Source organism: Phytophthora infestans, genomic scaffold (assembly GCF_000142945.1).
Source record: "Phytophthora infestans T30-4 supercont1.39 genomic scaffold, whole genome shotgun sequence".
Lineage (NCBI taxonomy): Eukaryota > Oomycota > Peronosporomycetes > Peronosporales > Peronosporaceae > Phytophthora > Phytophthora infestans.
This window is the reverse complement of record NW_003303720.1, coordinates 455,533-477,881: the sequence shown is the minus strand read 5'-3', so window position 1 is coordinate 477,881 and position 22,349 is coordinate 455,533. Positions and strand designations below refer to the sequence as shown.

Below are 22,349 nucleotides of genomic sequence, written 5' to 3'. Positions count from 1 at the left end.
TCCAGCACACTTCAGCCAAACGGTTTTGGCCCCGACATTACTGATAGCTCTCTTCACAGACAAATATTCAAAGAAAGCAGCTAAATAAAAAGTTAAATTAAAGCGTTTTTAATAAAATCAAGTAAAAATAAAAATAAAAACGAACCTGTTTGGTCTGCATTAAAAATGCGCTTGATACCCAGCTGACGAGCCTTCTTCTCAACTTCAATAGCAAATGCTACTTTTACCTTGTCAGCATCCGAGGGCCTGACTTGCCCTTGACGAGTAGGTACACGCATACTCAGGCGGTGTCGAAGTCTAAAGCCCTTAATCCACTTATCTAAAGCTCTAAATTCGTTGATGCCAGCTTCCATGGCAGTCTGACGCGCTTGAATCGCTAGCATTCGAGGCGATACTGGTACACCCTCTTCCCTTAAGCAGTTCACCCACTCCACAATTTCTAATTCTACCTCCTTACTCAGAATCGTTCCTACGCCTAAGCTCCTTACCTTTTGATAGCCACCTTAATTCTTCTTCAATGCTGACCTTAGCTTTGTTTCCTCCCGTCGCAAGCGCTGAATCATAGTGCGCTTTGAGTTGTAAAAATCAGGATTTAGATCGTGCCAAAACTGATCAATTGTATGACGCATTTTAGGAAGAGGAGCATTTCCCAATACGACAGAATTTGTAGCTTCTTCTGCACCGTGATGCCCTTGACCGTGTGTTTGGTCTGGTGGCGTCCCTTACCACCGACACGAGGTCTGCCCACTGGGCGAGGCTTCGTGCGTGACATGGCAAATGACCGACTGCCGGCGCAAATTTTGCCGCAAAGACTTGGTTGGCTTAGGAATGGTGCATCTCTCTACATGCGATTTCCTCAATTCAAGATAGCCGAATGTGATTGGTCAATATCTAGGTGCATCTCATATGAGGGTGCAGGTCTCTACATGCGAAATACGGTAATATGCATAATACTATTGTGTTTTTCAGTTATTTTGCCGACATTTTTTTTATAAGCTAAAAATTACATCGTAAATGTGTGTGAAAAAAGATTCATGACACTAATATTTAGCTATATATTTATCTAAATTCACCCGTAAAAAAGTAAACCATGTGACCATGAGGCTACAGGCGCGAGATACGGTCCCAAAAGTGCAATTCTGGCCACTTAACCGTAAAATATCGTGGATCAGAACCCGTATTATCGTCAATCCATCCCCTGCTACTTATAAATCCAGCAAATTTTATCTCGTTTTGTCAAAATCGCTGTAAAGCACAATAATACAGAGGAAATCCGGTTATAGTAACTTTTATCGAATAGAGAAGGAGCTGCACCTATAAGAGCATTGCCACCGGTAGGGGCAAATGTTAAGTAAAAGTAAAATTTGCCTTCCAAATGCTGAAATTGTCTGGCACCGGTTGAAGCAAACATGAAGAAAATCTAACCACGACGCAAATTCGGGACATCGTGCAGTCATATATTCGTGCAGGATCCCCGCTCTGCGTCGGACAGTGGCATCCTGTAGACCAATCAAAAGCTTCGGTCAATGTGTCGATGAGAGCAGAGAGCACAAGATCTCACTGCGGAGATTAGATCGTATCATTACCTGTCGTGATCTGTTGGACTTTGGTTTCTTGTTATGCCGCCGCCTCGTGGTCGTAATTACGACGCTGCGGAAGATCTTGAACTCGCTAGATCTTTGCTCAAAATAGGAGTCGGTGGTTAAAACACCATCCAAAATGCACACGAACAACGTTTTGCTCATTCGAAAGCGGCGTCTAAAATCATCTGCATTGTAGATCGGATTTGGGCCAATATACTGCTCGACCATCCTCTCGTAGCGAGCTCTAAAATCCTGACGCTTGTTGGGGGCTTTTCCTGGTAATGAGCCCCCTCTTCGTGTACGCGTTGCCTTCTGGAAACACTGCTGTGTCACGCTCTCTAGGCCCGTGAATAAGGCAACAGCTTCGTCATCTTCTGCTTCACTCTCGTCCCATTCGTCCAGGAAGCTATCCTGGCCGGCGTCTTCGTCCATCTTGGAAAGCAACAAGCCGTATGTTTTCTGCTCCGTATTAGCGTTAAACTTTAGTTGAGTACCGGTGCGAAATCAGTTGTAGCAAAAATATGTAAAGGTTTGGTCGCACACAAAATGAGGTCATTTTTCCCTATCTTTTTACTCTACCGGTGGCAATGCTCTTAGAGAGGAAAAAGCACCATTATTTCAGACTAACGGCGTGCGCCTAATATATTGCAAAATAACATTATGTATTATTTAATATAATTAATATACATTCATTTTTTTAAATATATAATTTTAATTTTTTTATCATCACTTTCTCATAACAAAAGGTTTATTATAAGGATTACTGAAAACGGCTGAATAATAGCATACTCCTCGTTTTGATTAATAAAATACTAGTAGATGTTTCCTCTGTCATGTTAGTTAAATATTTGAGAATTTTCAAAACTGTGCGCAATTTTTTTTTCCTACTAAATAAATAAGCTAAATAATGGTGCAAATTCATTATTAGATAATTTTCATTTTCCGATACTTTTTTAAACATAAATCTGTAGAAGTCATCTATCTATTTAATAATCTATTACCCATTTTGCGTCCATTAAAATATTCGCTAGTTATGTCATATTCCACATTATTTGAATAATGGACTAAACTCCATCTAAAAAACTGCAGCACTACCCAAGGGGCCATTTTCCTTTTAATATTTCTTACTTAAATTAGAAGATCCGATTTCGGATATCGGCAACCAAAAAATGGAATACGCGAAGAGTGTGCGCAGTGCCTTGCGCCCCCAGACACTTTTCGCCTCCGTATGCCCCGTGCTTATGACTGTGAGTCTCCTCTACAAGTCCCATGGCATCTCCTTACTTCAAATGGACGCGGTCGTCGTCCTGGGGTGCGCTGTGCTGACGCAGCTGCTTGGCAACCTCAGCGCTGTCTACAGCAACTTCCAACGCGCACTACAACCCAAAGATCCTGGGACCAACGACGCCAAGATCATCCTCAAGTCAGATATAACATTCACAATTGCTTAGTCACATACTTCTTAACATTTTTTCCCTTACTTTAGCTTGCTGTCGCTAACTCAAGTCCGTCGCTGGTCATTGCTGTTTTACGGCTTGCAGTTGGCAACACTGGGACTGACGCACGTCCTTTGTGACAAGAGTATTGAAATTACGGGATTTATGGTAGTACTCTCCACTTCGGCGCTGCTTTACTGTCGACGTGGTGAAGATTCGTTGCCAATGGTGGGGCTGAGGGAAGCTGTGATAGCTTGGGCAGTTGGGCCAATGGCGATGGTCGGTACAGCATTGTACCTTGTTGGAGAGGTGCCATGGGCCGTCGTTCTCTACGCGTACATCGTGATGCTCTTCGCGTGGTCTTTTCTTGTCTTGGAGAGTGCTCGAGACGCCCCGTTTGCTCGACGTATGGGGCGGTCGGACACATCGTTGGCATTGAGGTTAGGATTCCAGTGGTGTTTCCAGGGCTTCTTGCTGATAATGGTGTCGTTCTACGGTCTTGTGCTGGTAACGGGGATCGTGATGGGGCATCTGGGTAACTTTTTATTGGTGGCGACGATCGTCAAGCTAAAGGATATCAGCGAGGACTTCAGACTTGAGAGACTCAACCACCTGCCTGAGCAGTTCGCTAAACTCGCTGTCTTTTTGGGAGTAGGTTTTAATGTTTCAATTCTTACGGGGTTGTCGTAAAGGAGAAATATTGTACAGCTCGTGGCTTCATTATGAAGCTTCCAGCCTTTGTCCATTACTTTCACGTCTTCCACTGTACTTTATTCAGCGCCAAGTACAAGCAATGAATGGTATTAAATATTCACGTGGATCGAGCAGAAAAATGTGTACATCGTGGTACGTAGTACAACGTTGTCCTACGGTTATAAGATGGATTGGCTTTAATATGAAACAACTAAGCTACATTTTGTGTTCTCATGTAAGTAACATGGCTGCACATGTCCAAACTGCTCTTATCCAGCGGGAGAACCACTAACCGGAGACCCATTGACTTGTGAAGAGTCTGCTCCTGCATGAGTTCTCTTTCGCAGCAAACGAAAGAATGCTCGTGCCACTGTAAACGGCACACGAGCCACTGGCGACGCCCCTGGTGACGCCGTCGGTGGTGACGGAAGTGCGTTCTTCGCGCCGTTCTCGCCACTATCGCTTTTTTTCCTCAGTGAAAACCCGTGGAAAGCGCCGCCGAAACTTGGGTGCTTTGAGGAAGACGTCGGCGGCTGAGGCATTTTATCTTCGTCTTGTACAGACGCAGCTACTTCACTGATGCGGTTGATGAGCCACGAGTGCCACATGAGGAACGGAACTTCTTTTGCACTGATCTCACGGTACCACATGTCGATCGTGAGGCGACTTGATGAGCTGAAGCAGCGTTCGTGCAAATTGTTTTCGTTGATAATACTTAACGCCGTTAAGTGGAAATAGTGGTGGAGTTTCTTGTGAGTCTCCAACTCCGACTTGGACACGGTAACCTGCTCGCCGTCTTCAGCGACGACAGACCTTGGGAACGGTGAATACGGCACAGCATTCGCCGCGAGGAAGGACCGCCTTCGTTTGATCCCTAACGGTGACGGCATAGCCGGATCTTCTGCATCACAGTCGTCAGTCTTCGTATCAATGCTCGGTTTGGCAGACACAACCGTTTTAAGATCTTTTTCTTCAATGATCTCGTCATCCGAATCGCTTTCTTCGTCGTCCTGGTCGACGATAGCTTGCGAGAAGTAGGAAACATGCTCCAGTAGCTCCAGTTCGCGCTGAAGACGCTTACATCGAGACTCGGACGACAGCAGCGTCTCACGTAATTCATTGCTGTGCACTTGTGCATCGTCTCTCGCCTCTTCTGCTAGACGAAGCTGCTTCTTTAACGATTTCATCTCCTCCTCGTGCTTTTGAGCAGCTGTCCGCTGTGAATCATTTTCGTGCTTCACTTCTTTCATTGCACGTTGAGTCGCCGCACGCTCCGCCTCCATCTTTTCCCTGTACGACACTTCGCTCTGTGCTGCGAGCGCTTCACACTCTAATGCTTCCTGTTGCTGATGCTCCGCCACCTGTTTCCACAGCCTTAATGACGCCAACTCCGCTTCATTCGAGCGCTCTATGGCTTGAAGAGCATGAAGTTCTGTTTGTAACTGCGCTATCGTGTCCAAGTGATGCGAGTATCTCCCCCCACTATTAGCAACCCCTGTATCGAAGCCACGACACTCGCAGCGGTCAACGAACTGCTCGAAATCCTCCGCCAGCTCCGTTTTCTCTTCTTCCACACGCGCAAATTTGCGTTTCCATTGCGCTGTTTCCTGCTGCGCGTGCTCCGTTCGACGCTGCCACATATCCCGCTCCACCGACAGCTCCTCGGTCTCCGTCTCCAGCTGGATTTTCAGTGTCGCTACCTCCATCTGCATCTCGTCATTGGCTTGCAGCAGACCCAGTCCATACTCCGCCGCTTGTCGAAGTTCCTGCAAAAAATGCAATGAGAAAAACACATTAGAGTCTTCAAAAGCTTTTCCTCAAACTTAGTAACAGTAACGCACTTTCTCACGGCGATCCAGTAGCTGCTTCAGTTTATCGATTTGACTCTTGGCATCCACAGGCGACACAGAGATTAATCCGTCCTCGCTAAACAAAAAGCAAGGAATTGAAACAGAAAAATCTGTTAGCGAACCAAACTGATAGCGGCCGATGGGACAGCGTGAGAATAGGCGAAGCGCGCACCCGACGTAAAGTTCCTCGCCTATTTCTTCGGGGTTGGATGCCGAGTGCTTCCTTTGGTTCGGGTGGTCGTCCAGATCCAGCGCGGCGCTGGCGGGGAGACGCATTGTGCAATGCAAGAGTGCGGTACCCGACAGACTTTCAAGTCGGAGCTAGGTTTTGTTCCGATTTAAGTACGATTTATGTAGATTCCTTAAATTGGGTCGGTTTGGGAGAGTTACCGTGGATTCTCTACCAGATAGAGACTGATTGGCAGTTACCGGAAATGTGTGCGGAAGAGCTGAAGCAGCAAAGCTCATCGGCCCATTTCATACAAATCCGAGAGTGTGTACTACGTAGTATTAAGTTATAATATGCCCTTAGAGCAACCTTCTGTAGATGGAAACTGGTATTTTGACGCCTATTACTAGAATCACTACCGAAGGTTGCATTTTTTTTATGGTCGTGTATGTTTTGCATGGATGCGAAAACCGCAAAACAATCGATGCACCGAAGCCTGCATACACATGCTGTACAGTATTCGGCACTGATTGAATCGCAATGCAAAAAGTCTGAAACTCTTGGTAGAAAAATGTCGGCTTCCTTAGAAGATGCATTGATAGCTTCAACTTTATAAACTGAAAGAAGAGACCATGCAATGGATTGCTGCTGAATAAATAATACATTACGTGCTGGAATTCTTACTTAAGTTGTGCCTATGTAATTGAATATCTAACAAGCAAAAACTTGTCATACTGATATTCGAAGAGCAAAACACGACAAGAGCTCATTGGGCCGCAGAGTTCACCACCACCGATGAGATGTTGCAGTTAGTTCAAACCGTCCGAGAACATAGTCCACATACAATTTATTATACAAAGTCCCCTACGCCACTCATTTTTCCATGTCGACGTCGCCTGCGTCAATATTTCTCTCCCAATTCGCTAAATCTACTGCTGAAATCTCTAAATATGCAAAATACTAGCCCTAGACCTTCAAGATATTTTTTTTAACCAATCATATTATCAAAAGAACACTCTTGGAAGCAAAATACAATCCCCATTGAGTGCGCGGGGAGTCAATCACCATGGTGCGTGTGCTCTTCCGTCTTCCTTACGACCATCTACCCATATAAGCGTTATATATGCTAAGCGGGGCCGCTTACACTTGTGCTAAACCCAATTTCCTATCTGCAGTCTACACAGGGGGCCATGGAAGCGGCTGTTGAGACCATCGAACTGTCGAGCTCCAGCTCCGAGAGCGAGGTGACTGTGGGAGATACGACCGTTAAACCGAGGCCCAAGCTGAGCACCAGACGCAACAAGGCGGTGGATCAGTGTGATGAGCACTCCCCAGACTCGCCCGATGTGGCACGTCCAGCCAAAAGACGGCGCGAGACGAGCAAGCAGATCCAGGTAATTTATTTTTCATACAGTGGGATTATTACTTATTTTTAGCACTTTATAATAACATTTTACTAACTTGTTGATGCAATCATTCTCTTCGACACAGTATATTGAAGATATTGAAGACCAAGAGGAGGAGGAAGAAGAGGCAGAAGCAGATGAAGACGCTACTGAAGATTATGTGGACCAGGTGGAGACTCCGTCGGAGGATGAAAAAATGCCAGAAGAAGATCCCAATCGACGACGCAGTGGACGGAAGCGCAAAGCAGTTCAGTCTGTGATCGACTTGTCGGACGACGACTTTGTAATGAGCAGTGACGAGGAAGAGGAGAAGTCTAAGTCCAAGGTTAAACCCAAGAAGAAGGAGGCCAAAGACAAGGCGAAAGGAAAAAGAAAACGCTCTTCGTCAGACTTCGGAGATGATACCGAGGTGGAGATCATCGAAAGGGTGACACCGGAGGTGGACGGATTTATCATTGACAAGGTGCTGGCTCGTGAAGCTCACACGCAGAAGGAGTGGAAGAAAATCTGCTGGAACAAGAACACGCGCTTCTTGACTCACTGCTCCATTTTCCTGCCACCTGAGGAGGAGGGAAAGGAGAAGCAGGAGGAGAAAAAGGAGACACAAAAGCAGAAGGAAGGCGAAAACTCTGCAAGTGTAGCACCGTCGGAGCCAAAGGTGAGTGTCGAGGACGACGAAGCTGAAGATGCTGGCGAGGAGCGCTTCTTGGTAAAGTGGAAGACGCTGTCGTATCTCCACACCAGCTGGCAAACAGAGGAAGAGTTACTGGAGACAGACAAGAACGCGAAGGGGAAGATCCAACGCTTTCGTGAGAAGGAGCTTCGTGCGTTCTACTCTCAGGCCGTGCAAGGAGACGAGTACTTCAACCCGGAGTTTCGAAGCGTCGATCGCATTCTGGAGATCAGAGACAGGCCGCTTGATGACTTTGCTCCAGACGATACTGTGGACGGTGAGAGCAATTTCCAGTACTTCCTGGTCAAGTGGAAAGCTCTTCCTTATGATGAGATTTCTTGGGAGCGGGAAGATGACGTCGGCGATGACGCAGCGGTGGAGCAGTACAACGATCGTATCGTCAGAGCTGCGAAGCGCTTTAAGAAGATTGCTCTGGCAAAACACTTGCCGCCGAGTAAGCGCAAGAACTTTCGCGGCTACACAGCAGAGTCCCGGCCGCCGTGCAGAAAAGAGCAAACTTTTCAGCTGCGTGATTATCAGCTCACTGGTGTGAACTGGATGCTGTTTAACTGGTACCAGAAACGAAACTCGATGCTCGCAGATGAAATGGGACTTGGTAAGACTGTGCAAACAGTGATGTACATTAACCATCTCGCAGTGGTAGAGCGTACACCGCAGCCGTTCATTATCGTGGCGCCACTTTCAACGTTGGGCCATTGGCAGCGCGAGTTCGACAGCTGGACCAATCTCAATGCCGTCGTTTATCATGGATCCGCGGCAGCGCGAGAAGTGCTGCAGAATTACGAGTTTTTCATGTCAGAGGACGAGCTGCTGCGTGTCGATGAGCTCACTCGGAAGGACAACAATGGGAAGAGAGCTGCCCCGCAACCGAAGCGCAACTGTTACCGCTTCGACGTGCTGATTACCACGTACGAGATGGCCTCGGCGACGGATTTGTACAAGTTAGCTCAGATCAACTGGCAGCTGATGGTTGTGGACGAGGCGCATCGTCTCAAGAACAGGAATTCCAAGCTGTCGAACATCCTGCACACTAGATTTACGTATGAGAACATGCTGCTGCTGACTGGTACGCCGCTGCAGAACAACGTGGAGGAACTTTGGGTGCTCCTGAACTTTCTGGATACCAAGAAGTTCGCTTCGAAGGAGAGCTTTCTTGAGAGCTTTGGGGAGCTGACAGACTCGGCACAGGTTGAGCGCTTGCATTCGGAACTGAAGCCGTACTTGCTGCGTCGGATGAAGGAGGATGTGGAGAAGTCGCTGGCTCCGAAGGAAGAAACTATCATCGAAGTGGAGCTCACGGTGCTCCAGAAGCAATACTACCGCGCGATCTACGAGAAGAATACGGAGTTTCTGTCGAGAGGCGGCAGAAAGGGCGACACCCCCAGTTTGATGAACGTTCTGATGGAGCTCCGGAAGTGCTGCAACCATCCTTTCCTCGTAAAAGGTGTGGAGGAGCGCGAGGTCAAGCGATTGGCCAAGCAAGCGAATGTGTCGAAAGAAGAGATCCAACGTCAGATCAGTGAGAGTCTTGTGGACACGTCAGGCAAGCTGGTTCTGCTGGACAAACTCCTGCCGCGTCTTAAGGAGACTGGCCATCGCGTGCTGATCTTCTCGCAGTTTAAGATCATGCTGGACATCATTCAGGACTATCTGGCGTTGCGTCGCTACAACTGCGAGCGTATTGACGGCAACATTACGGGCAACGAGAGACAGTCAGCGATCGACCGATTCTGTCGGGAGGACAGTAACTCGTTCATCATGCTACTGAGCACGCGTGCTGGTGGTGTGGGTATTAACCTAACTGCGGCGGATACTGTGATTATTTACGACAGTGACTGGAACCCTCAGAACGATCTTCAGGCTCAAGCGCGTTGTCATCGTATTGGGCAGAAGAAAAGTGTCAAGATTTATCGTTTGCTCACTGCTAAAACGTACGAGCTGCACATGTTCCACAAGGCATCGCTGAAGCTTGGACTGGACCAAGCTGTGCTGGGAGGAATCAAGAGTGACGATTCTGTCGCGAAGCTAAAGGGGGCGGCGAAGACGCCGAAGACCAACGATCGGATGTCGAAGGAGGAGATTGAGAACTTGCTCAAGCATGGCGCCTACGAAATGTTCAAGGAGCAAGACAGCGAAGCTGAGGCAGCGAGTAAGAAGTTCGGGGAGGAAAGTATCGATCAGATTCTCAGTCGCAGTACTACAATCGTGCACGATCCGACGCGAGATGTCGATGGGAAGGAGAAGAAGAACGCCATGTCTTCGTTCTCTAAGGCGACGTTCGTGAGCTCGACTAACCCTGACGAGGAAGTGGATGTTGACGACCCAAACTTTTGGACGAAAGTCATTGGTCTGAATGGAGTTGAAGAGCAGAAAAAAGTGGAGCCTTCCCCCCTACAAAAGAGACGCTGCCGTCGTAAAGTCAAGTCGTATCTGATTGATGACGACAAGGCCTTCATGATGGATAGCGGAGATGAAGCTGCCTCGACGAAAAAGAAATTATTCCGGGAGCTTGGTGTCCAAAAGGACGAAGAGTTTGTCATGTCGGAGGACGATGATGACGACGACGACTCGAGTGACGTAGCTTTCGCAAATGACGATTTGTCTGATATTACGACCAATGGGAAGCGAAAGCGTTCAAAGACACCGGCACTACCAATCCACTACCACACTGAGCGCATAGCTGAACTTCTCGGATCTTTTGGATACGGACGCTGGGATGACATGAAGCGTCATGCGCCAGCTCTGCAAGCGTATTCGGACAAGGAGTTGATCAAGTTTGCTCAGGATTATCTCACCGGCATGGTGCGCGTGACGACAGCGATGGCAGCTTTCGCGCGTATTGGACTGGATCTGGAGCCTAGTCGAGTGTACATCGTCTCAACGTCGGTGCCTCCGCAGCAAATGGCCAATGCGTCTCCCATTGAGCGATATGCTAGCGAACTGAACAGCTCACTCCGTCGCTACCATTTCCTTGCACCGATGCTGAAGGATATGAGAATTGCGAATCTTCTGGCTGTCGCTGTGCCCCCACGACTGTGGGTTACGGACTTTAAGAGTCGAGCAGCGCGTGGGTTCCGTGCGAAGCTGCAACAGATCGACACGATGTCCAAGCTGAGCGAGTTTGTGCGGCTCAAACTTGTGCAAGTGCCTCCACTCGTAAGTTTGCTCAAAGATCTTCAAAAGGTTGGAGACAAAGCTGAGGTTCATCGTATGATTGAGTCCGATATACTTCCGGAACGTGCTGATGTGATTGTTGTCGAGGAGAAAGACGCCGCACCGGTCGAAGAGAAACCCGAAGAGACAGCAGCGGCTTCTTCTGAGCAGGTAACTGCAGTTGGAAGTAGTGACAACAAGGACTCGACTAAGAATGAAGAAGGGTCTGCGACTACAGACAGCAAAGACACGAGTGAGAACGATGGAGGATCTACGGCGGCGGACCAGAATCAGCTGGAGACGTCCTCTGCTCCTGCTAAAAGTGCTGAGGTGAAGAGCGAGAAAGTTGTCTCATCAGAGCCTGCTGGGTCAAAGACTTCGACAAATGCTGTTAATAAAGAGGAGACAGCAGAGACACCGACTGCTAGTGCATCTACAACGTCGGAAGACCCATCGGAGAAGACTGGTACTGCAGCCACTGTATCGGATGCTACTCGCGGCAAAGAAGGCACCGAAACTACGGATTCACCGACTTCAAGTGGTGGAAAGAGCGACAAGAGTGTTAGTGTTGGTGCTCCGAACAGCGAGAGTAAATTTTCTTTCGACAAATCCGAGGTTGAGAAGAAGCATGATGAATCTACTGCTGACGCTCAGTCGGCAGAACAGAAAACGCAACCGAAGGATGACGCAGCGGCCACAAAGGAGAAGACCGACGCAGCTGCAGCCAAGGACAAGACTGAGCGTAAGCAGGCAATGCGAATCCTCCAATCGCTAGCACCTGTCAATTCTGCGGAGCCAGTGGCCCCGTGGTGGATTTCTCGAGTCGACGACGTTATGCTCGTGTTGTACGTGTACCGCGATGGATGGTTAAAGGGACGAACTCTTCCAAGTCGGATGGTGGACTCGACGACCCTGTTTGGAGACCGTGCGAAGCGATATCCGATTGCTGAGTGGCCTTCCCTGGCAAATCTCAATCGACGTCTTAAGGTTGTGCTGCACGTGTGGACTGCTGTAAAGGCAACTCCGCCTATCGCGGCATCCATCGCTACAGCTTTGACTATTAGCTCTGCGAAGTATCAGCGACAACAGGAAAAGCAACAGCAACTACTGCGTCTACGCGAGCAGCAACGTGCGCAACAAGCACGTAATTACGCCAGCACCTCGCTCCACAGCGTACGTCACAACCAGTTTGCGAAGCTTGTGTTCTCGTACGGTATTCCAGACGTCAGTACGTGTCGAGACAAACGTGAACGGAACGAGAAGTGGCGTTATTTCCTGCAGGACAGTCAATTGGAAGTCGGACACCATCCGTTGGAGGAACTCCTCGCTGAATCGCTAGATCTGGAGCGCGTGTGTCGTCAGCGTCTTCGTACCGAAGCTGATGGAAGGGGCCACAATGAGCTCAGCGAAGAGAACTCGATTTTGGGCGGCAAACGTGGCTATTGGCTGCTCACAACGACGCAGTGTCGACGCTTATTGCATCGCGTGGATCTGTTTCGACTGCTTCGGACTCAGATCCTTGTGTTGCCTCCAGCTCAGCTCGTCGACTTGGTTACTCGTGTAGTTAGGGCCCAGTCGGCGTCTACAGATTATCCAGCATGGTGGAGAAGTCCAAGACACGACATTCTGCTGCTACAAGGCGTTGAATGCTACGGACTCGATGATCATTTGGCTTCAGTATGGAAACTACCGTTGTTCAGCTCGGCCAATAAGACAACCTCTTTCCCTAGCTCCAGTTGGGTGGAGAACTACGTGACGGCGCTCGCTCTCGGTTGCCGCCACTTGGTTCGCAAGGTCCGCACCTATCAGAATGATGCATATGTTGACTTGAGCAAAGACGACGCGAGAGCGAGCCCCTCGGCCGACAGACATCATTCACGACCTGCTGGGAACTTGGAAGGAGAGACAAGGCGCCGTATTCGGGATATTCGTGGCATGCGAGAAGAAGATCCGCACTTTGTTCCGTCAGTGCGTTTGCGGCAGATTATCGAGAAACAACAGCAAGCAGACACGAGCCGAGAGACCGCCTCGGACAAGACCAAAACGCAACGTGCGGAGTTGATGGCCGCAAAGGAGACGGTGCTGATGCAACTGGAGGATCCGTATAAGTCTTCGCGCGTGCGAGCAGTTTGGACTGAGCAGACTAAGCACGACGAGATCGAGTCGACTAAGAAACGCTCAAGTGTCGGTCCCAGTGATGAGAAGACAGAGAAGAGCATGGATGAAAAGAAGGAGGAAAAGGAGAAAATCTCAACTGATTCCGATGATGACGAGAACAGCGAAGAAGAGGAGAAGAGTTCACGACCGACGAGGTCTAAGAGACCAGTGCAACGTCCTGCTACTTCTGCTGTCGCAGCCGCGAAAGCTAGGCGAGAGAACTCGAAACTTGCCATCAAAGCATCTGCCCAACCCGCTGCTCCCGCGTGGGACGTGATTGTGATTGGCTCATCTGATGACTCCGATTAAAATATCGCTTTACATGGGTGTGTAGGAGGGTATCTACAGTACCTCCAGACAAGTGTAACACGCTGACCAATGCCACTTTCACGTGTATATGAATCGAAAGGTGTTGGTGGCAGTATTCAATGGTAAACGCGAGCTACTACGAAAAAAATATTTTTCTGTCTTACAAATTGTTAGCTACTTAACATTTAATAAGTCTGCCTCTCACGGAAATGACGGATTTCTTAAGCATATGAATTCTCGAAATAATTATTTTTCAGCTGCAAGATCCCGGATTATTTTGCTGTTACCGTGTTATACATGTACTTATCTTTTGTGAGCCACTAAATATTGCAGAAGTTCGTTCTTAAAGTATTAATAAAGTACTGGAAGACAAAAAACAATGGTTATTTTGTTACTTTTTATTATTTCTAACCTCTGGAACATGCCCGTGAAAAGGTCGATAACCGAACTAATTTATGATGTGTACTGCGATTACTTCTCGGTGAGATTACAGCAAATTATGTACTACTATTAATAGAGCCTCGAAGTAAATGATTAACCTGTGCGATCAAAGAAATACTACGTTGGGATGTTTGTTAACCCGAAGTTGGGGCTAATACAGTAATTACAACGTTGTTTGCTAAAATAGTTTCTGTGAAGTACTACGTTGTATGTGAAAAAATGAAGGTGCGTCTTTACAGTTAGTTTGAACGGGTAGTGGTCTGGCCATGACACTTTTATAATAATGTCATTTTAAAAAGGAAGTGGATAAAGTCACACAATGGGATCCACTTCGAGTCCGGTAATTTAAAATAAAATCCCGAGAAACAAAAATTCCGACAAACAGGAAAATAGAAAAACACCCCTTCCTTCCAGCTCCCCCCTCCTCCGTGTCACCCCCTCTCCCCCCTTTCACCCGCCCCCGACGATTTCCCGCCGTTCATTTCGAAACAGGACCAAATTCGACAAAATGGCGAGCGTCGCGTCGACTGGCTCGGGATCGGACGGCGAGAGTGAGCCTGCCGAGGCACGCTCTCCGGAGATACACGTCCCGGAATTGCGGAATACGTCTACGTGTGCTCCCCCGTTAGAGCAGCGCTGTTACACAACGTGGGGTGCATTTTTTTCGGCGTTGGAGCAGTACCAAGAGCAGACCCACCAAGTGTTCCGTAAGCGTACCTCTACAAGTGCTGCATCTAGGAATGCTAAATTAGCGAAGCGAGGCAAGCTGACAGAGACGACAAGAATTCCTGATTCGTTCGACAAATACTACCGGCGACTTTGTTGCACGCATGGCTGGAGTCGGCCTAGTCGGTCTACTGGCAAGCGCTTCAACTACTTTGTCAAGTCGACGGGGTGCGAGGCTCAGATCTCGGTTACAGTGGTGTGGTCAGGAGATCATGGTTTTCAAGTGAAGATAACCCAGCAGAACACGACGCACAACCACGGCCTCGGACCAGACAAGTATAACAACCACCCTGCCAATCGACGTATAGATGATGAAGAGATGCTTGATTTTGTCGACGAGCTACAAGCTGCTGGAGCAAAAAAGAAGTTGATACTTGCATTTTTGCGGCGTCGCTCAGGTACTAGTACTATCATTTGCTGTTTTTTATTGCTATAATATTGCTGAACTAATCTGTTTCATCTGGCAGGCAAGCAGGTAGCCCTACGTGACGTGCACAACATGGTGCAGAAGCTTAAGGAACAACGCCGAGGATCTACTACTGTTGAAGCAAGGTTAGAGTCCAGCCTTAGAGACTTCTGCTTGCGAAAAGGAAACACGGCTACCATCTACGTGGATGATGACAAGTTGGCTTAAGTAATTACTTTCCAGACCCATCAAATGCGGCGCTTTTTCGAAGCTTTTCCTGAGGTTTTGATGATCGACGCGACTCACAACACTAACGACGCCAGATACAAGCTTTTCAGTTTCATGATTCACGACGTTTTTGGCCATGTAAGAGCGCTTCATCTATCTTTCACGTGTCTGACCGTCTAATGTTGTTCGTTGTGTTTGTTTGCACGGTGACTACTTGTGACTATTGTGGCTTGTTGACAAATGTGTGACTTTTGTGGCGATTTACTGCGGCATTGTGGTGCTTTGTGATTTACGTGGTCGCGTTGTGGCATTTTGTGGTTTTTGGTGTGGCGATGTGGCATTTTGTGACTTTGTGGTTTTTGTGTGACTTGTGGCACACAGGGCCAATACGTGCAGCATGCCCTTATGGAGAACGAGAGTGCAGAGTGTCTTTCCGATGCGATCACATCTTTCAAGTCATTTAACGCGACGTGGGATGACGTCCGTGTAATCATCGTCGATAAGGACTTCGGAGAAATTTCGTTACTGCAATCTGCTTTTCCGGCTGCGCGAATTCTCCTTTGTGTATTCCACGTTGTTAAGTATTTACGGACCGAGATGGCAAAGCGTGTGTGCGGACTTCTTGATCGTGAAAAGATCGAAGATGCTGTTCATATGATGCTAAGTGCGCAAACGGAAGGCGAGTATGAAATTGGTCGAAAGTATTTGTACTACATCGTGGAAGGGAAACAAATTTTGAAAGATGAAGAAGTACCGGAGCCGGAGCAAATGGATAAATGATGACTGTCTGCTGCATGCAATGACAACAATTCGAGAAGAGCATGGCACAACAGGAATAATTTCACCCGCATTCTGTGGAACGGTTAACGTGAAGTCACAGTACACGATAATTGCCGCAACTCAGCCATTTCACGCAAGCAACGAGTATGTACTACTCCCTATCCATCTCAACAACTCTCATTGGTGTGGAGTAGTTTTTGACATTAAATCACAGACGCTTACCTTCTTCGACCCGATGCAAAAAGAGGATCAATATGTCGAGTGTGAAAATATTGTCAAGGATCTGTTTTCCGACACGACGGAGGCAATGATATCAAGACGTGAGCACCGCATGAAACAAAAAGACATCACCAACTGCGGTCCGCTAGTTCTACTGTTTTTCGAGTGCGCTGTGCGTAATTTAACGCTGCCGACAACATTACCGAAGAACCTCTTGCGCTACATCAGATTGCGTTTTCTGATGAAGTCGCTTTTCGCCTAGGTTCAACTAGCGTTCAAGAACGTGTATGTGCCTTTCAAACGAGATATTGAATCAACCTTATGTGAAGCTGCATCTTATAAGTAGCCACGAATATGTCTGCATAACAAGGACTGAGGCGGCCGGCACGTCGTCTCCTTTAAGAACCATAAATGCTTTCGTCTTGCATGCGTGTTCGCGAGCTCGCGCGCCCGTTTTTTTATTCTCTTCATGACCATGCAGCATGCCGTGCTGCATGGGATAGCGTAAGCACTTCTCCACCATGTATCTGCTTTCATGAGTCCATCAGCAACCGCTACAAATCTACGTGTCCGACCTGGAGCCGCGTTGTTGGTACTGTTGGCAAGGCACGAGCTGCGCGGCCATGCCCATAAACATGCTCTTACGTCGACTCTGCGGTGGTCTTGACAGCGCTGTACGACTGGGTGATGCCCACATTGCATGGCTCTCGGGCACTTGGTCACATGCCCAACGCTGGATAGCTTGTTCGAGACCTTCAGCACGGCGGCACAGCCTCCATGCAAAGCAAATCACGTCGTGACGAGGATATCCCCTCCCCGTGCTACTTGCATCTCGGACGCTTGTTTCCATCGTCTTCATCCGTCATTCCTCGCGCGTCCGCAGCGCCCGCGTCGCCTCTCACTGCGGCAGAAATCTGACTGCGCGAAGTCTTGCGTACAGTCGTGCAACACGACCATTAGCACAACATTCGCAGCACATTTCGGTATGCGCAAGCACGCGGCACGGGCTGAATTTTTTATAATATATCGGGTAATTTATTTTGATAGTGTGCCCTTTTGTGGCTTTGTGACGCTAGTATTCGCCACACAAGACGGAGTGCCGTGTCTGTGTCACTAATATGCGCTTAAGTACGAAGTCACACTCTTATTGTGTGACTCTAACACTGGTCTTTTAAAAATGGCATTTAAAAAACGCGCCTGTTGGAGGCCATGATTATATACATGGATTAGTACAGGATTCCAATCATGGGTCTGTCCATGATTGAAAGTAAAATAAAATCCCCAATTCGCCTAATTCCGAAATGTATAAATTCGGATTTTCCTCATTCGCGTTTCTACCGCTTCCCGATAAGATAACGCGTAACGTCGGCGGAAGCGATGTAAGCGCCCGGAGCGCGCGTGAAGGCAACAGGGATCTCTCTCTCAAGGTCCGTCCATTAAAGCTGCCAACGCTGTTGCTAACAGCCTCAAGATTGGCGGACCTACCAAGTACGACGTGATCCCTCAAAACAATCGCATCCAGTTTGACGGTTTCAGCTGCGGCGTTTACGTCTGCTGGATGTTCATTAGGCAAGTCTCTACTGGACACCCCGTGGATATTAGCGTTGCGTCTCTCACGAAGCGTCGTTTCGAGCTTTTCTACTACTGTACATGCTGAAAGGTCATCTGCTGCCCATACAGCCATCGGTCAGTGCTGAACAAGATGACACGGAGGAAAAGCGCCCTGCTGTTGCTCAACATGAAGATATGCAGCAAACCGACGAAGAAGAACAAGTGGAGCCAACGCAGAAACAAGAATGTGCACAAACGCGGGTCTAAATGTAGTTTTGGCTTGATGGTTGCCTTTCAAGACCTGCAAAAGCCCAAATACATGTCATTTCAACTTTGACCCTGCAGAATAAAGAGCGATCTCAGTAAACTGAAGCACAGGAATGGTGAGCTTGAGCCTGTCGTGCACGAAACTCAATGCGATCGACGAGATAAAAGCCTTTAAGAGATCTTTCCAGGATTTTATCTATGGAAATTCCAGTATTAATCCTGTAAAAAGCTACTAACATTACTGTACGTATTTTCAAAACATGATTTAATCCGGAAACGTACATTATTAATCCTGGAAGAAGGACAGCCACACGTTAGGTATCTTTCTCCCATATGGCTACTCAAATAAGATAGGTTTTGACGTCCAGGATTAATCCTGACCTTAATCGTGTCCTCCAACACCTGCCTTTAAAAAAAGGGTAATGCACCCCCAATTTTTCCCTCTCTTTTACGACTGTCATTTCCCTTACATACTTAATATTTAGCTAAATCTCCACACTACGTCAAGTTATTCAATAGAAATCGCTCTCTCTATCCTTATGTCAACCTTTTCAAGCTATCTTGGTCATTTCCCTTTCGACATTTGATCTAATGGCCGCTGAGCAAGCCAAAACTCGAGGTAATCGCGCCTTCGCCGCGGGCCTGTACTCTGACGCCGTGGCCTGCTTCTCTGAGGCGCTGGCTGTCGCTCCCTCCGACCCAAACGCGCACGTCTTTTACAGCAATCGCTCAGCAGCTCAACTCAAGCTTAACAAAGCCGACGAAGCGCTCAAGGACGCCGATCAATGCATCATACTCAAGCCCAACTGGGCCAAGGGATACTCGCGCCGTGGCTCCGCGCTTTACGCTCTGGGACGATACGCCGACGCCTATAGAGCCTACAAAGATGGTCTTAGTCACGAGGTGTCTAACGCGGGGCTGCTCGAAGGCCTCCGTGCAGTGGAAGCCAAGCTCGTCACCCAGAGATCAGGCACTCCCCAAAGCTCTTCTTCTTCTTCTTCGACGCCTACACCAGCCCCAGCCGTCAATTTGAAGATTTTTTTGCTCGGCAACAAGCGTAACATGTTCCAGCTTTACCAGTTCCTCCTCCGCAGCTTGATGCTGCTCTGTTTCGTCAACTTTTGGATCCCCGTGCTGCTGTCCAGCTACGCCGCCTATTCGAACTTCTTCAAGCTGGCACTTGTCAACCACGCCAGCTACTTAGCGTTTTCCCACGGGGTTCCCAAATGGAACGCCGCCTACGCACAACGTCTGCTGTTGGACCCCGCTGCTCAGGTCTTCTTCTTCTGTCTTGTGTTCTGGGTCTCGGCTCCACATGGCATGGCTATGATGCCCGTCTTCCTGCTGGAAATGGTGCACTTTTTCGCCTATTTGCAGTCACTACTGCAGACTCTGGGGCTGGCCGAGTCTCCAGTTGTGACGCTAGTGAACAGCAAGGCGTTGGTGCCTCTGACCGCGCTTATCATTAGTGACCGAAGCTTCCCGGCAATGGCTACGCGTGCTAAGTGGGCCAAGCTGTACACGCGCATGCCACAGGTGGCGGCCAATATTGATGTGGCCATTGGCGTTGCCTTGATCCTCGAGATGCTCACGCCATCGCGCAATTTCCTGCTGCTTGTGCTGTACTGGCAGGTGCTGCGTGTGCGCTACATGATCTCACCGCAGTTGCAGGAGGCCTTCCGCTCGCTTCACGCGACGATTCTCACGCTCGTCCACCACCCGCGCTGTCCTGCAGTAGTTGCGGCGGTGTACGGCAAAATCCACGCATTTGCAGTCAAGATGGGCGACGTGGCGGCGCAACAGCAGCAGGCTGCATCTGGCGCCAGTGGTCTGGCATCGCGCTGCAACATCATGTAGACGGATAGACAGGAGTTAGGACGAGAATGCGACTACATGTAGCGAGCTCAACTAGTGTTGCCCTGGAAAGTAAGCTACCTTTAACTCCATTAATGATCTTGCGTTAGCAAATTGCGACTGCGTGGTGCATGCTACATGTACTGTTACTGACTTGCCTATGGGGCCACCTATCGAGAGCAGAATAGCACATGTACATGTATCAATAGCAGAGTACCATATAAGAAGACACGATGCCACGTTTCGTGAATAAACGTCCACGTCAACGCAGCAATGGTGGCCATTGGCCGGCAAAGCCATCTCTTTGCCGGGGCTTCTGGGCCAGGAGTTTTGGCATGACGGAGCCAGGTATCCATGCATTTTGCATACATTACAGTACTGTACTTCCAGTGTACTGTACACCGAGCGACACATCCTGGTTGTAAATCACTTCAACCTGGTAAATTCCTCCTTCAACGTGAGACTCTCACGTTGAGAGCGACACGTGTAAAACGCGCCTTCATACTTCAGCTGCAACATACGATGTCGCTTGGTGCTATGGTCAAGAACATCGTTGGCGCAGATCGTTCCTCCGAAAATGAAGGAATAAGCTACCCAAACGGGTCGCGATTTCTACTCGCCCAGCGCAGTCCTCGATACGCGAATATGAGCAATCCATTATAGATGGGAGTTCATAAGGTTCTCGTGTTCTAGTTACGTGATGACATGCAAGGCTAGACAAAACAGGCTAAAAATTCCAGGCATCTAACACTTTTCTATAGCTCTCTCTCTCCCTCTGATCGGTCAATGTTCTCTATGCAGCCGTGACAGTGGAGAAGGAGCCGATGCGTGAGCGCTTGGCCGCTGCAGGGTCAACGCAGCTAACCGAGAGCGCGCGCATTCGTTTCGTCGGGGAATTGATCGCTGTGTCGTTCTCGCTGTTGGTTGCGGTGGTGCTCGGTGAGGTCGGCGCAGTCGTCTCTATAGGTTCCTTCACGATTTGTTCCTCTTCTGCTACTGCTCCTTCCTTCGCCTCAGTTTGCTTACTGGAAGAACATTCGTCGTCCTTATCCGCAGAAGCACGCTTGCCTTCCTTCTTCTCGTTTCGATTGGCCTTGTAGAAAAAGTCGAGAAGCAATCCCACGGCATTGGCGTCCTCTTCGTCTCCCTCTTTGTCCTGGAACATGCGGGGCTTAAGCGGGACGGGTCGTGACCTATTGCTAGATGACCCACACCGCACGTCGAACTCGTCTGTTGCGATGGGAGGGTCCTCCCGGTTCTCTTTAAGTCGCTTGATGAACGCAGCCTCAAGCGCCACCAGCTCGAGTTGTGCCTGCATGATCCTCACACGGGACCCCGGAGTGGGGCTGCACGGACGGTAAACTTGCTTGCCGATACACTCTCCGCCCGTGAACTTCTTAGTGATACGCATGGGCTCACAGTTGAGCTTCTGTGACAGGTAGAGACGCAGCATTGTGCCTCTCTCGATAGGCAAAAGTCCTTCCTTAAAGTAGTTAGTGAGCTGGGCAGCGTATCGGCTCTCCTCTTCTGTCCACTTGCCCTTGCGGAGACCTGGGCGAGCTTTGCTCTTGGTGGAACGATTCGAGAGCTTTGGTTGACGAGTGCGCTTGGGTGTGATCTTCTTGGTCTGGCTGAGGCCGTTCAGCATGTTTTCACCCGTGGGGGAGAGTTGCTGTTCCTCCGTCTTGGTAGCGAATCGGTCCTGCGGGTAAAGCAACGAATGTTGTGGCAGCGGCTCGCGCTCAGGATCGTTTAAGGTGCTATAGAGGGGTGGATTCGCGGAGGCGGACGGGATGGCGGCCGTAAGACCGGTACCAAAGCTGTTTGTAGTGCGAGAACTGGGTATGATAAAGCGAAGCGGCGCTAGTGTCGGTGCCTGCGGAACTGCAGCGCCTGGAGCGGCAGCGCGCTGGAAAATAGTCGGCTGCGGCCGCATAGCCGGGAAGGACGGCACAGGTAGCGCAGAGGAGGTGGGAAAGCTGCTGTTGAGGGTTGCACTGGAGTTGGAGCTCGAAGCTGGAGCAGAGCCGCTGCTGCTGCTCGGGGACAAGCCCTGGTGGATCAACGAACGCATGTCCATGAGAGTTTGTAGTGGTGTACCAGTACTAATTACGCTGCCTGTCTGATACGGAGGCGGCGTGGAGTCTTGACTTGAATGATCCGAATTGCGATGTGAACCTCGAAATCGCCACCGACTGGAAACGCGTCCGACATTTCCCCCTTAAATCAACCAGACGATTTTCATCCAATCGTCGTCGTACCTGTTGTCAATTGACGAAATCTTCGATTCTCAAAAACTTACCTTCATCGATAACGGCAGGCTAACTTTATTTTCACAGCACGAAAACTAAAAATGCTTTCACAATCTAAACGTTAGTAGCAGGGTATCAGTCGTCTCGGGGGCTAAGTTACTGAGCGGTCCGGATT

The 22,349-nt window shown here is 48.9% G+C and overlaps 7 protein-coding genes across 7 annotated transcripts; 4 read left to right on the top strand and 3 right to left on the bottom strand.

The window, feature by feature from the left end:
- Positions 1-2,728: 2,728 nt before the first annotated feature.
- PITG_15839 (uncharacterized protein) lies at positions 2,729-3,767 on the top strand (the record flags this gene model as incomplete). Its single annotated transcript, XM_002898033.1, has 2 exons — positions 2,729-3,006; positions 3,070-3,767. The coding sequence occupies 2 exons, from the start codon at positions 2,753-2,755 to the stop codon at positions 3,707-3,709; spliced, it is 894 nt and encodes a 297-aa protein (XP_002898079.1).
- Positions 3,768-3,981: 214 nt separating this feature from the next.
- On the bottom strand, positions 3,982-5,838 carry PITG_15838 (uncharacterized protein; the record flags this gene model as incomplete). Its single annotated transcript, XM_002898032.1, has 3 exons — positions 3,982-5,478; positions 5,554-5,638; positions 5,735-5,838. 3 exons carry the CDS (start codon positions 5,836-5,838, stop codon positions 3,982-3,984), a joined length of 1,686 nt encoding a protein of 561 aa, XP_002898078.1.
- A 1,585-nt stretch (positions 5,839-7,423) lies between these two features.
- Positions 7,424-10,601, top strand: PITG_15837 (chromodomain protein, putative; the record flags this gene model as incomplete). Its single annotated transcript, XM_002898031.1, has 2 exons — positions 7,424-10,431; positions 10,595-10,601. 2 exons carry the CDS (start codon positions 7,424-7,426, stop codon positions 10,599-10,601), a joined length of 3,015 nt encoding a protein of 1,004 aa, XP_002898077.1.
- A 727-nt stretch (positions 10,602-11,328) lies between these two features.
- Positions 11,329-13,046, top strand: PITG_15836 (uncharacterized protein; the record flags this gene model as incomplete). Its single annotated transcript, XM_002898030.1, has 2 exons — positions 11,329-12,805; positions 12,933-13,046. 2 exons carry the CDS (start codon positions 11,738-11,740, stop codon positions 13,044-13,046), a joined length of 1,182 nt encoding a protein of 393 aa, XP_002898076.1.
- Positions 13,047-16,812: 3,766 nt separating this feature from the next.
- On the bottom strand, positions 16,813-17,109 carry PITG_15835 (uncharacterized protein; the record flags this gene model as incomplete). Its single annotated transcript, XM_002898029.1, has 1 exon — positions 16,813-17,109. One exon carries the CDS (start codon positions 17,107-17,109, stop codon positions 16,813-16,815), a length of 297 nt encoding a protein of 98 aa, XP_002898075.1.
- Positions 17,110-18,659: 1,550 nt separating this feature from the next.
- On the top strand, positions 18,660-19,925 carry PITG_15834 (uncharacterized protein; the record flags this gene model as incomplete). Its single annotated transcript, XM_002898028.1, has 1 exon — positions 18,660-19,925. One exon carries the CDS (start codon positions 18,660-18,662, stop codon positions 19,923-19,925), a length of 1,266 nt encoding a protein of 421 aa, XP_002898074.1.
- Positions 19,926-20,584: 659 nt separating this feature from the next.
- PITG_15833 (uncharacterized protein) lies at positions 20,585-22,230 on the bottom strand (the record flags this gene model as incomplete). The annotated part of the gene is made up of 2 exons (XM_002898027.1): positions 20,585-22,044; positions 22,225-22,230. 2 exons carry the CDS (start codon positions 22,228-22,230, stop codon positions 20,716-20,718), a joined length of 1,335 nt encoding a protein of 444 aa, XP_002898073.1.
- Positions 22,231-22,349: the final 119 nt, after the last annotated feature.